This window comes from Notolepis coatsorum, assembly GCF_963971535.1.
Source record: "Notolepis coatsorum genome assembly, chromosome: 18".
Classification (NCBI taxonomy): domain Eukaryota; kingdom Metazoa; phylum Chordata; class Actinopteri; order Aulopiformes; family Paralepididae; genus Notolepis; species Notolepis coatsorum.
The window spans coordinates 29,586,595-29,601,247 of record NC_140182.1 but is presented as its reverse complement, the minus strand read 5'-3'; the positions used below and the strand labels follow the sequence as shown (position 1 = coordinate 29,601,247).

General features: G+C 45.6%; 1 protein-coding gene across 1 annotated transcript in view; it reads right to left on the bottom strand.

Annotated features, from left to right (window-relative positions):
• LOC311245301 (diacylglycerol O-acyltransferase 1-like) overlaps positions 1-14,653 on the bottom strand; it is a gene marked incomplete at both ends in the record, with an annotated part of 71,206 nt that overhangs the window by 55,955 nt on the left and 598 nt on the right. The window contains 7 exons of the mRNA XM_084335139.1: positions 314-417; positions 5,199-5,315; positions 9,439-9,544; positions 9,634-9,686; positions 11,763-11,848; positions 13,078-13,118; positions 13,798-13,885. Coding sequence (XP_084191265.1) covers positions 314-417; positions 5,199-5,315; positions 9,439-9,544; positions 9,634-9,686; positions 11,763-11,848; positions 13,078-13,118; positions 13,798-13,885 — 595 coding nt within the window. The remainder of the gene's footprint in view (positions 1-313; positions 418-5,198; positions 5,316-9,438; positions 9,545-9,633; positions 9,687-11,762; positions 11,849-13,077; positions 13,119-13,797; positions 13,886-14,653) is intronic.

Below are 14,653 nucleotides of genomic sequence, written 5' to 3'. Positions count from 1 at the left end.
ACAGACTCTCTGGTGCCTGTTGTATAGGTCCACAGGAATGTATGATATTTTACATAGGCACACATAGTGTCATATATTCAATTCACATAGAATCAGTTTTAACATAGTAGATGAGTACATTGTAGGCACTGTTTAAGTCATTTACAATAGATGGAATTTATAAATAGAAAGATAGATATAGTCGATATGGTAGATTATAGATACTGTAGATACTTTTATGGATAGTCTTATATTAGCATAAAACCTGCAATATTCTAACAGTAGCCTCCATAACCAACCAGCTGCCCCTGGTTTTTACCATTCCTCATCTCACCATCTCCAGCAGCCTGTGCAGTAGCTGCTTGATGTGAACTCTCGGCATGTGGGGGAAGGATCTCTCGTAGCACAGAGTGGGAGCCAACAGGAAGTAGTACAGGTCTGAGGAAGCAACAACAACAATTTTGAATGCTTTCTTGCACAACATCTACTAAACACTATGCAGCTTGCAGCATGCAGCAGCAGTAGTAGTAGTAGTAGTAGTAGTAGTAGTTCAAGTTCTTTAATAGTTGTCATACAGAAGTACAGAATACTTTCATACAAAATGCTTCTTACTGTTACGCTCCAGAGACTGTGCTAGACAAGATAGTATCAAATAACATAATAACATAATATAGCATGAATTTAGAAGAAGAAAATGAGGTCACAGTGTTCGGTATAGACATATGTACAATGTTCTGAGTTACCATATAATATACAATACACAATACTATGCAGTGTACTAATGTACAGTACTATCTAGTGCAAAGCAGAAATGGGATGAGGTACAATTTTAGGTACAATTTACAGTAGGGTGTACGAGTTGTAGTGCAATCCTTCATCCATAAATATAAAGTGTGGGGAGTGGGTGCTACAGTGTGTTTGTTTAAAGTGGGTGTGTGCTATAAGTGTGTGGAGTGGGTGCTACAGTGTGTTTGTTTAAAGTGAGTGTGTGCGTGTGGATGTGTGTGCTATGTGCGTTTGGTGGTTGTTGTTGTGTAGTGTTCATTCATTGTTCGTTTAGCAGCCTGATGGCCTGGGGATAGAAGCTTCTTCTGAGTCTTTCTGTGCTCGCCTTGAGACTCCTGTATCGCTTGCCTGACCGCAGCAGTTCAAAGAGGCAGTTGTTCGGGTGACTGGAGTCTTTAATGATTCTCTTAGCCTTGCCCTTGCAACGCTTGTAGTAAATGTTCTGGAGGGTGGGGAGCCCCCCTCCAATTGTGCGTTCGGCTGAACGTGTCACTCTTTGTAGTCTGCTTTGGTCTTGTGCAGTGCTATTCCCAAACCAGGAGGTGATGTTGCCGGTCAAGATGCTCTCTATTGTACATGAGTAGAAGTTCTTAAGGATCTTCTGGCTGACTTGGAACTTCCTTAGGCGCCTGAGGAAGTAGAGGCGTTGTCGTGCCTTCTTCACAACACTGTTAATGTGTGTGGTCCATGTCAAGTCCTCGGATATGTAGGCTCCGAGGTACTTAAAGCTGTTGACTCTCTCAACCGGTGCCCCGTCGATGCTGAGGGGGCTGTAGTCCTTGACCCCCGACCTCCTGAAGTCCACAATCAGTAGTAGTAGTAGTAGTAGTAGTAGTAGTAGTAGTAGTAGTAGTAGTAGTAGTAGTAGTAGTAGTAGTAGTAGTAGTAGTAGTAGTAGTATTAGTAGCAGTAGTAGTAGTGGTAATAGTAGTAGTAGTAGTAGTAGTAGTAACATCATTGGTAAGTTGGAAAAAGGACTAGGGGTCCAAAAATCTGGACTTGCCCTTTAATGATAAGTGACTTTACCTTTTAAAGTGAGGTAATCGTGTACTTTTGGCTCCTGTGATACATTCTTGTCTATCTCTGAAAAACACACAGAAATGGGAACAGTACTGGTTGTTAATAATTGCATAACCCTCTGAGATGGAATCAGGGCTTTGTTATCACATGTTACGTCACTGTGATTATGTATCACATTTTATGTTACTACGATTATGTATCACATGTTGTGTTACTACGATTATGTATCACATGCGCTACTGTGATTATGTCAGAATAACTTTATTGCCAGATGACGAGAAGAAACAGATCTATATTCCAATTTACAGAGGGTTAAGAACGCTTTTTCATCAACTCTTACTAAACCCCAAACCACCCACTCAAACTGTGAACCTCCTCTCCCTGTCCCCCTCCACCCTCTTATCTGACACCCTGGCCCCCTCCACCCTCTTCTCTGACACCCTGTCCCCCTCCACCCTCTTATCTGACACCCTGGCCCCCTCCACCCTCTCCTCTGACACCCTGTCCCCCTCCACCCTCTTATCTGACACCCTGGCCCCCTCCACCCTCTTCTCTGACACCCTGTCCCCCTCCACCCTCTCCTCTCCCTGTCCCCCTCCACCCTCTCCTCTGACACCCTGTCCCCCTCCTCCCTCTCCTCTCCCTGTCCCCCTCCACCCTCTCCTCTGACACCCTGTCCCCCTCCACCCTCTCCTCTGACACCCTGTCCCCCTCCACCCTCTCCTCTGACACCCTGTCCCCCTCCTCCCTCTCCTCTCCCTGTCCCCCTCCACCCTCTCCTCTGACACCCTGTCCCCCTCCACCCTCTCCTCTGACACCCTGTCCCCCTCCACCCTCTCCTCTGACACCCTGGCCCCCTCCACCCTCTCCTCTGACACCCTGGCCCCCTCCACCCTCTCCTCTCCCGGTCCCCCTCCACCCTCTCCTCTCGCTGTCCCCCTCCATCCTCTCCTCTCCCTGTCCCCCTCCACCCTCTCCTCTGACACCCTCTCCCCCTACACCCTCTCATCTGACACCCGGTCCCCCTCCACCCTCTCCTCTCGCTGTCCCCCTCCACCCTCTCATCTGACACCCTGGCCCCCTCCACCCTCTCCTCTGACACCCTCTCCCCCTCCACCTTCTCCTCTGACACCCTGTCCCCCTCCACCCTCTCCTCTGACACCCTGTCCCCCTCCACCCTCTCCTCTCCCTGTCCCCCTCCACCCTCTCCTCTCCCTGGCCCCCTCCACCCTCTCCTCTCCCTGTCCTCCTCCACCCTCTCCTCTGACACCCTGTCCCCCTCCACCCTCTCCTCTGACACCCTGTCCCCCTCCACCCTCTCCTCTGACACCCTGTCCCCCTCCACCCTCTCCTCTGACACCCTGTCCCCCTCCACCATCTGTCCGACATCTCCGCCTGGATGACGACCAACCACCTCAAACTGAACCTAAGCAAAACAGAATTGCTACACCTGCCGGCCAAATCCTCCACCCTGACCGACCTTTCCATCACAGTCGAGAATGCAGCTGTGACCGCGTCCCCGACCGCCTGTCCTCGACGACCAGTTGAACTTCTCTGCTCACATCGCAGCGACAACCAGAACCTGCAGATTCCTCCTGAGCAACGTCAGAAGGATCCGCCCCTTCCTGACAAAAGAAGCCACCCAACTCCTCGTCCAATCAACAGTCATCTCCCGCCTCGACTACTGCAACGCACTGCTCGCTGGCCTCCCGGCCACTGCCACCAAGCCTCTTCAACTCATTCAGAACGCAGCGGCCCGCCTGATCTCAAACCTACCGAAGTCGGCCCATGTCACCCCACTTCTTAGGGACCTGCACTGGCTCCCCATTGCTGCACGAATCCGCTTCAAGGCCCTCGACCTAGCATACCGTGCGGCAAAGGGAACCGCTCCCGCCTACCTCCGGTCAATGGTCTCTAACTACACACCCTCAAGACCCCTATGCTCTGCATCTTCTGGCCGCCTCAGACCTACTCCTATCCGAGCTCCGGGAGGGTCATCAAAGAGAAATCGCCTATTCTCAGTCCTTGCCCCACAATGGTGGAATGAACTACCCACCCCAGTTAGGACAGCCGAAACCCGTCCAATCTTTCGCCGTCGACTAAAGACGCACTTCTTCAACCATTATCTGAATTAAAAAATAAATAAAATAAAAAATATCTAACCCTAACTAACCTTACTGTCATGCACCTGTTCTAATAAACTAACCTACACTGTAGCACTCAACACTTTGATGAACATTGTTACTCAGCTGATAGAGTTGTGCCCTTCCTGATGACTTGTCGTACAGAACTTGTAAGTTGCTTTGGATAAAAGCGTCAGCTAAATTACTAAATGTAAATGTAAATGTAATAAAAGTTCCCACGGTACTGGCCATCCTCTCAGTCAAGGGAGCACTCGCAAACATGCTGCGCTATTTGAAGAGGATAACGTTAAAAAGAGTAGTCAGCTGCTAGTTAGCGTTCTAGCTAGATAGCGGGCTGCTTGCTAGCTAATGTTAGCCCTGTGTGTGAAAAAACGTTACACAGCAGTAATAGCTAACAGTTGAGCAGTTGATTGTGAGTGTGTATCGTTCGCTCAGAGCAGCCCGCCCCATGTTAGCTAGGTGTATCTGTTATATTGACGAGGCTTGACAACCGAGGTTCAAAGTTAACTTCACATTTATTGGCTGTTCGTTTACATGTCGCTTCATGCATCGGACTCCAGCTTGTGTGTCTTGACTTCCTAGTGTGACACCACCCACCTACGGCATCCAAGAGGCTCAAACCCAATACATCACATTGTCTGTTGTACTATGACTATGCTGCCACCGAAAATTCCTGTTTGGATTTCTGTACTTTTCACTACATGTTTTATTACTTCATAAACTATCCCATCAGTCCTTAAAATAATAGAGTTGCAAATATCCATAATAATCTACAAGATGGGGCGCCCAAGTGGCGAACCACGTAACGTGCTGCGTCGCGGCACGGCCGACCCGGGTTTCTCAGCAGATAGATCCTCTGCTGACCTTTTTTAACAATGGACTATGTATTTAAGTTGAACTTCAGTTTACAGTCAAACACAGTTCCCAGGTATTTGTACGATTCGACAATCTGGACGTCCTCGTCGTGAATGATCCCATTAGTTCCCCCAAACGTAGGTCTGTTATGTTAAGCTAAGAAATCTGCTAAGAAGCATATATTATCTATCATTATTTTATTTCATTGGGTTTCTAGCCCTAGTTGCACTTTTGTTGCACTTTTTTGTGTTTATTTCATGTTTTTAACAGTGCATGAAAGATTATGTATTGTGTATGCAAAAAAAAAGAATTTGAAATAAATCATAGTAGTTCAAAAATTTGGGTCGCGACTTAATGACTAAGGAAAATGTTGGGTCCCGAGGCTAGACCAGTTGAGAATATGGATGAACATACCTGTGGGTGTGACATCACTGGCGAGGCCCTGTACTCTGTACCATGTGTTGGCCTCCTGGTAGGAGTAAAGCTTCAAACCCAGAGTGGTGTAGGTCCACAGAGAGAGGAATGCTCCACCTAGTGGACAGTCTGACAGTTACGACACTGAAACACTTTAAAGGTAGACTGTTTGAAAGGATTCTATTTTTATATTTATTAGTACAGTGCTATGTTTTTTCTTTCTATTCTCTGTACTCTGTAAAATGTATTGATGATGATTATGTGATTGTAAATACTCAACGCCATTGAAAAGGAGCAACACTGCCTCAATTTTGAGTCTAAATAAAGGTTGAATGAATGAAAGAATATGATGTCGTCAAACAGCGACACCGCGTAAACACCTCCAGGCAAAAGAGCCCCTCTTGTTTGTTTTTTTATTTATTTATTTTTAACCTTTATTTATCCAGGCAAGCAATTAAGAACAAATTCTTATATACAAAAGCAGCCTGTTTTGGTCTGATGTTTGCGTTGTTTACCCCCAAAAAGGTAAACAAAGCAGAATACAAAGCCTGGAGGTTGCCTGGAGGTTGCGGTTTGATGGCATTACAGATTCTACCTGTATGTCCTTGTAAATCACATTAGGCTCCCAACCTATTTTGACTAAGGTCAGAAGATTGTACCAGTTTACATCAGGGGTTCACTTTTTTGTCCCAGACTTTAGTTTCACTGACCAGACCACTGACCTTGTGACATTTAGTTTCACTGACCAGACCACTGGCCTTGTGACTTTTAGTTTCACTGACCAGACCACTGACCTTGTGACCTTTAGTTTCACTGACCAGACCACTGACCTTGTGACCTTTAGTTTCACTGACCAGACCACTGACCTTGTGACCTTTAGTTTCACTGACCAGACCACTGACCTTGTGACTTTTAGTTTCACTGACCAGACCACTGACCTTGTGACTTTTAGTTTCACTGACCTTGTGACTTTTAGTTTCACTGACCAGACCACTGCCCTTGTGACTTTTAGTTTCACTGACCTTGTGACTTTTAGTTTCACTGACCAGACCACTGACCTTGTGACTTTTAGTTTCACTGCCACACGACAAATGGTTAACCCTTTCACAACCACACGACAGAAGGTTAACCTTCTGTCGTGTGGTAGTGAAAGGTTAACCGTCTGTAGTGTGGTAGTGAAAGGTTAACCGTCTGTAGTGTGGTAGTGAAAGGTTAACCTTCTGTAGTGTGGTAGTGAAAGGTTATCCTTCTGTAGTGTGGTAGTGAAAGGGTTAACCGTCTGTAGTGTGGTAGTGAAAGGTTAACCTGTAGTGTGGTAGTGAAAGGTTAACCTTCTGTCATGTGGTAGTGAAAGGTTAACCTTCTGTAGTGTGGTAGTGAAAGGGTTAACCGTCTGTAGTGTCTAGTGTGGTAGTTTAACCATATGTAGTGTGGTAGTGAAAGGCGTTATAATGTGGGTTACTTTTAATTCAGGCAGTCAGACCTTCACCTGCAGGGTCCTATGAAGCTCCTACTTAGGTAGTATAATGAGTAACAGCTGTGTGTTGCATTGGACCTGTATTGCATTTGACAGCTTGAAATAAACATCAGAAACGAAACAAGCATTCAGACTGGACCCTTTACATTGGCGACGAGGATAAACTAAACTTGGAGTTTTAGCCAAACGGTAATGAAAGGGTTAACTTTCTGTAGTGTGGTAGTGAAAGTTTAACCTTCTGTAGTGTGGTAGTGAAAGGTTAACCGTCTGTAGTGTGGTAGTGAAAGGTTAACATTCTGTAGTGTGGTAGTGAAAGGTTAACCTTCTGTAGTGTGGTAGTGAAAGGGTTAACCTTCTGTAGTGTGGTAGTGAAGGTTTAACCTTCTGTAGTGTGGTAGTGAAAGGTTAACGTAAGGTTATGTATATAACCAAGTTCTATGAATACTGGTGACGCTCAGCGTCATCTGCACGCACTTCACTTCGTGCACGAGCACTGAATAATAAATTCCACAATGTACCTTTACATCCCAACATTCGTCTGGCCACACCCCTATCCGCTTACCTTCATAAGCAGGTGTGTGGTCACCTACTCGCCTCCTTCCCAAACTTTCACCACAAGGCGAGATCAAGGGCTGCAGTGGTGTCCTGACGCTGAGCGTCACCAGTATTCATAGAACTTGGTTATATACATAACCTTACGTTCTATTTCATACTGGCTGCCGCTCAGCGTCATCTGCACTACAGGAGCTGAGCGGGAGCCTGAAACTCGACAAATGTACCCCACTGAGCCCCCCCCCAACCATCAGACCGGGGAGGACCGAACCCCCCGACCCTCCCTAATGGAGGATACCCTCCCTATTGGAGGACGGGAGGGAGACGGATCCGACCGTGCGAAGAGGAACTCAAGCAACTCAACGCACAGGGTGAGCAGATCGTGGCTTGACCCCACGACTATGCACACGCACAACCCGCATGCCACCAGGGAACGAACGGAAGGAACAACCCTTGTTACCGCCCCCAAAATCACGGAGTCAAGAGCAAACTCAACCCCGTGGCAAGGCCGTAGCAGCGGAGCGCGAAGGAAGACCCAGACCCACTGAAGGGACTGGATCCCCTGGAAAAAGGGGGGCCCGGAGAGGTCAATGACGCCAGGCATCAAGACCCCACCAGGCGGTCACTTAGGGCCCTTTCTCACTCACTCTATTCGTTTCTATTTCGTTCCGTTCTTCCCGTACCGAGATCTGATCCGAACTCTCCCCCCCCCCTCTCCCCCCTCTAGTTTGTGTACACACTTCATTCTGGGTGCGCTCTGGGTTTTGTTTACGGTTTGCGTTTTGAGCTTGTAAGCTTGCCGTAGTCGATGATGTCACGCTCGAAATGTAAACACAGGAAGTGTTCACACGGAGACTGGAGAATGGATGTTGATATAAAGATACAAATAACTAATAAATATGAAGTTATATTTGAACCTCTGTTGTCAAGCCTTGTCAATATAACCCACCCCCATTTTCTCACGAATGGAACTCTGTTGTAGAGTCCGCTTTTGATCGTTTTGCAGCGTTAACAATAACGCTAAGCTAACGGCTAACGCTAACGTTACTGCAACATACTAGTAACTCGCATCGATTATATTGAATGTCATTGATCTACTGGTCGACCGAAAATGTAAACGGGAATGTCTTAACACGACTGCGGACTCTGGATGTTGATATAAAATGAACAAATTGCCAATAAATATGAAGTTATATTTTATCACGAATGGATGGTGTTGTAGAGTCCGCTTTTGAGCGATCTACTGGTCGACCACGGCCGACTTGTTGGGCACCACTGGTCTAATAGAAATAAATGCATTCGAACAATGTTATAGACATAGCAATGGCAAACAAAATGTATGACGTTATGTCAGCACCAGGTGCCACGCCCGTGAAAAGGTACAAGCTCGCAAAGCCACACCCCCCGTTCTCCCGGGACCGACCCCGAGACCACCTCTGCCAGCTGGTCCCGTTCAGCGGGGGGTGAAACGATTCAGCGCCGTTTCGCACCCCAAAAGTGGTGAGTGAGAACACTGCCCCCCGTGCTCCGGGACGGTGATTCGGTACAAAAGGCTGAGTGTGAAAGCCCCCTTAGTGACACCGCCCCCCACATCGCCAGCGTATTCGGATAGGGCCCCTCCAAGAGCGGGCCCTTTCCCCCCAATAGTACACCGCCTGGCACACTGACCCTGCAACACAGGCAGTCAGCATGCCCGTAAAGCACTCAAAAAAGTTTAACCAACGGAAGCAGGCAGCGCACCGGGGAAACCAGGCAGCAGGCTGTAGACCTGAGCCTGGAGCACTGCGGACGAGACAGGTGCCAAAGGGGTCAACTGAAAACAGCCCCCCTGGCGGAAGGGGCGTATGCTGGCGTTGTTGAGCACCATGACAAAGCCTCCATAAAAAAAAACCACCCAGAGGGGTCGAGGCAGAGAAGGCTGACACGATTGGCAGACGTCATGAACGTGCAGGGGCACACTCAACCGGGTAACCCGGGAGTTGACTCTGCTCCAACACACCAGGGAATCAACCACCTTCTTGGTGTGGTGGTGAAAGGGTTAACCTTATGTAGTGTGGTGGTGAAAGGGTTAACCTGCTGCAGTGTGGTGGTGAAAGGGTTAACCTGCTGCAGTGTGGTGGTGAAAGGGTTAACCTGCTGCAGTGTGGTAGTGAAAGGGTTAACCTTCTGTAGTGTGGTAGTGAAAGGGTTATGACACACTGCAGTACGTACCTGTTGATATCGTAGGGTCCTTCAGAATGACTACAGTGGGCAACAGCATGAGTAATCCCAGATTCCCGAGGTGTAAACGGTGGCCAGTGCTGGAGGACAGTGTACCCTAATACAATAGAATAGAATAGAATAGAATAGAATGAGTGCAGAATCAGAACTGCCTTTAGTGACCTAACACTCGTCTCTCCGTCTCACCTCCTCGAGGGACGTCTCAAGAAATAAAGCTGCAACGGCAAACATGTTGGCAGCTGCAAGAAATGAAGACACGTCTTAGTAGAGTTCGGTTAAACAGAGTGAAGCCCATCATCAGACGGGAGGCCGCCATACTCTCCTCCGGAATGTTTCCATTTATTTAATTTGATTATTAAGTGTGTTTTTTCTAAACAAAAAATGTATTAAAATATTTATCTTTTTATTATTAAAAATAAAACTTTGATAACCTTTTCTTATGGTTTCAATGTTTAAATTGTGGCGAGGTTTCAACATAAGCCCTGATGGGTATCTTACCTCACATCACATCCACTTCATAAATATTGTATTATGGAATCAAATTAAATAAAATAAAAAATGTCCTTTGCTCTGTTATTATTGGTATTTATCCCAGAGTGACTATTGAGCACAAACTGTCATGGTTGCCTTTATCTTACAGTGTTTCCCATACAGGATATTATTTATGGCAGGCTAAAGCGATATTAGAGAGGCTCACCCCTAAGAGATTCCTTGAACTGATGAAGTAACACATTGAAAGTATTTTCTGTAATGTACGTCTTTCTGTAACTCAGCCCTGTACTCCTCGTCTACTTTGGCCCGCAACCACCTCAAGTACAGTACCTTAAAGGGCCACTTCGCCCATTTTCAAACTTAATCCCGTTGTTCGGTTGTAAGGAGGATGTGATGATCGGACATAAAACTTCCCAACGTGTACTTCTGTGTCTCAAGAGCTGCAGCTCTGTGTGGCAGTGAAGGGGTTCAACTTCTGTAGTGTGGTTGATTGATTGAAAACTTTATTAACAGATTGCAGAATGGGTACAATACAGTACGGCTCAATACACACAATTGTTAAGGGGATGCAGACCAGAGAAAGACTTTCGTCTTGTTTACATCAGGGTCCCCCATTTTCAATTCATCAGGACATATATGACATATATGACATACAGATAGACAGTACTGCTACATCTATACATTTATGACATACCAGATTTGCAAATACAGTACTGTTTGTGATACAAAAAGAGTCCAGAAAAGAGAGTATATACATTTGACGTAAAAACTGTTCATTGGAGGAGGTTGGGTGGGGTGGGGTTGGGTGGGGGAGGGGGGGTTGGGTAGGAGGGGTTGGGACACTGTACAACTAAAACTGTACATTGGAATATTGACAAAACCATATTAGGTAATTTACTGTACATTGGAGGGGGTTGGGTTAGGACATTTACAGGGGCCAGTTTCGAATTGCAGTCTCCCGTAGGTGTTCTTTAAGAGTGTTTTTGAAAGTGGGTAGTGATTCACATTCCTTTACAGCTTTGGGTAGGGCGTTCCACATTGATGTGGCATAATTGTGAAACGTGTTTAGTCCCTTGTTTGAGCCGAATCTGGGTTTAACATGATTTGTGGAGCTCCCTCTGGTGTTGTGATCGTGGTATTCACTGACCTTTGGGAAGTATTTTGACATGTACACAGGTACCTTGGTCGTGTAGTGTATCTTGTAGACCAGGCTCATTGCAAGTTGCTGTACTCTGTCGTCTACTCTAAGCCATCCTAGGTTGTCAAAGTGGGCAGAGGTGAGGTGGGTTCTAGGAGAAAAGTAAGGTAGTGAAAGGGTTAACCCTTTGCTGTGTGGCAGTGAAAGGGTTAGCGTTATGTAGTGTTGCAGTGAAAGGGTTAACCATTATCTAGTGTAACAGTGAAAGGGTTAACCATTTTGTAGTGTGGTAGTGAAAGGGTTAACATCCTGTAGTGTGGTAGTGAAATGGTTAACCTTCTGTAGTGTGGTAGTGAAAGGGGTAACAATTTGCTGTGTGGCAGTGAAATGGTTAACGTTATGTAGTGTCACAGTGAAAGGGTTAACCATTTTGCAGTGTGGTAGTGAAAGGGTTAACCTTCTGTAGTGTGGTAGTGAAAGGGGTAACCATTTGTTGTGTGCCAGTGAAAGGGTTAACGTTATGTAGTGACACAGTGAAAGGGTTAACCATTGTGTAGTGTGGTAGTGAAAGGGTTAATCTTCTGTAGTGTGTTCATGAAAGGGTTAAGGACCTGTAGGAAGCACTGTATCATAAATCAAAATGTAAATAAGGCGGAAACGTGGACTGATCTGTGTAGCGTCTCACCCAGGATGAGGTAAACACACGGCCAGTTATAGTCGTCCAACATGAAGTGTTCCAGGATCTTCCTCAGATCTATCAAAAAGCCATGTCTGATCAATGGAGAGGGGGAAAAGGAGAGATAAATGCATCTCAACATTTGATTCTCAAACTTTTTTATACCATGACCCCATTTTATTTAGGATTTTTTTTGGCGACCCCACACTTAATGTATCGCGTAATTTCAACATGGAATTAAGGAATATCAAAATAAAAGCACACGTTGTTGAACTTGAACATGCATATTTATTAGAACATTTTATTACAGCACTATGTTATCAATACACATTTATAAAATGAGGCATATTTAACCAAAATATGTTGCCAGAACATATTATTATAACAAATATATATTTTTTATTTTATTTGTATACACTCCGCCCGGCCAACGGCGCACTGCGAGTGCATCCATGTCTCTTCTCTGCTCTCTTTCTCGATTTTGTTTCAATGAATATTGTAGACTGTTATTGGTGCAAATATTGTAAACTTACGATGTGTCTTGCGCTGTTATTGGTGTAAATATTGTAAACTTATGATGTGTATTGTGCTGTTATTGGTGTAAATATTGTAAACTTACGAAGTTACGATGTGTACTACGCTGTTATTGGTGTAAATATTGTAAACTTACAATGTGTCCTACGCTGTTATTGGTGTAAATATTGTAAAGTTATGATGTGTCTTATGCTGTTATTGGTGTAAATATTGTAAAGTTACGATGTGTCTTACGCTGTTATTGGTGTAAGCCTGAACTAGTGAAAAGACAAGATAATATAAGATGATATAAGATAAGGAGATACTGGTATCGAGCCCAGGCTCTCGGCGTTGCTTCCGGTTTGGCCGGCCGTCGTACTAACACAATTGGCAGTATTAGAGGGTGGGAAAGCCGGTGGGTGGGTCCTGGTCGTTGTAAACAGTGACTCCTACAGTTCGGTCGGGGCGCCTGCTCAGCGAGGAAATTATCTAAGGGGGGTAGTGTGATCCTTCCACACGTTACACTCCCCCAGTGAGAGTCCGCGCTGCCAGGTGAAAAGAAGCGGTTGATTGGCTACACATGTGTCGGAGGAAGCATGTGATAGCCTCCACTCTCCCAGACCGACTGTAGGGGGTAGGTGCGCAGCGACCAGGAAGGGGATTGGGAATTGGCATAACGACTAACATTGGGATGGGAGAAAAAACGGAGGAAAAAGGAGGGGGGAAAAGATCCAAAAAAAAAAGAAAAAAAATATATAAGATAAAACCATAACTATGCCAGGGAAATGTGTGTGTGTGTGTGTGTACTCACTGTATGAAGTTCTCCAGCAACAGGTGAGCATGTGTCAAGACCTAAATAAACAACACAGAACTCAGAATAAATGTCAGTCACAAAGAGAGGTTGATCATCTGTTGCTACTTGCTTGTCACCATCTAATGCCATTTTACAGCAGCCATAGTGCATCCCTCCTCCTAAGGGACCATTTACTTTTATTGACCTATCTCAAACCTCCTTTTTTGATCCTCCAATCACAACTGCAACAAAAGCAAGAGCTGTGGTAGGAGGAGCAAGAAAAGAGGGCAGAGTTTGAGATTGGTCCGTTTGGGGATGCAAAATGGTGTAAACAAATGCAACATAAATGTGTTGGAAGCCATTGGAGCGTGACATTAGAGCAAAATGGCTGCCGTGTGAAGTCGGAAGTCTGTTTAGTGTAAAGGAAGTGCTACTTATCCCCACTGCTTGTATACAAATCAAACCCTAGAGGACAACACACTTACCAGGAGGATAGAGAGGACAACACACTTACCAGGAGGAGGATAGAGAGGACAACACACTTACCAGGAGGAGGATAGAGAGGACAACACACTTACCAGGAGGAGGATAGAGAGGACAACACACTTACCAGGAGGAGGATAGAGAGGACAACACACTTACCAGGAGGAGGATAGAGAGGACAACACACTTACCAGGAGGAGGATAGAGAGGACAACACACTTACCAGGAGGAGGATAGAGAGGACATCACACTTACCAGGAGGATGATGATCCAGTTGAGGATCCCTCTGTAGTTTGTGAAGCGACTGTCTGAGCTCAGCAGGGAGTCCTGGACACTGTGGCAACTGAACACCAGAGAGGAACCATGGGTTTAGTTACACCAGAGAGGAACCATGGGTTTAGTTACACCAGAGAGGAACCATGGGTTTAGTTACACCAGAGAGGAACCATGGGTTTAGTTACACCAGAGAGGAACCATGGGTTTAGTTACACCAGAGAGGAACCATGGGTTTAGTTACACCAGAGAGGAACCATGGGTTTAGTTACACCAGAGAGGAACCATGGGTTTAGTTACACCAGAGAGGAACCATGGGTTTAGTTACACCAGAGAGGAACCATGGGTTTAGTTCACTGGCACCTTGTTTACTTTCCTCATTGAGACACGACTAAGGGAGGTTGATGAAGTTGCATCTTCCACTAAGGAAGTTCCACCCATGAATATACTCTACACATTATTACATTACATTTAGGGATGTTCGATATTGGCCCTTTTACCGATATCCGATATACCGATATTGTCCAACTCTTAATTCCCGATACCGATATCAACCGATACCGATATATGCGCCCCCCCCCCCCCCCCCCCCCCCCAAAACAGAATAAATTCAGGTAATTAACATTACATATCTCTTGTTGTGGAATTAACTTAACACAACATTATGCATACTTTTGACAATAAATTAAATACGAATTGGTTCTTACTTGCTTGCCTGGGTAAATAAAGGTTATATAAATATTACATTTACATTTTAATGCCAATATCGGCCGATAATATCGGACATCCCTAATTACATTACATTACACTTATTTACGTCCCCTATAGGTCAGTTGAA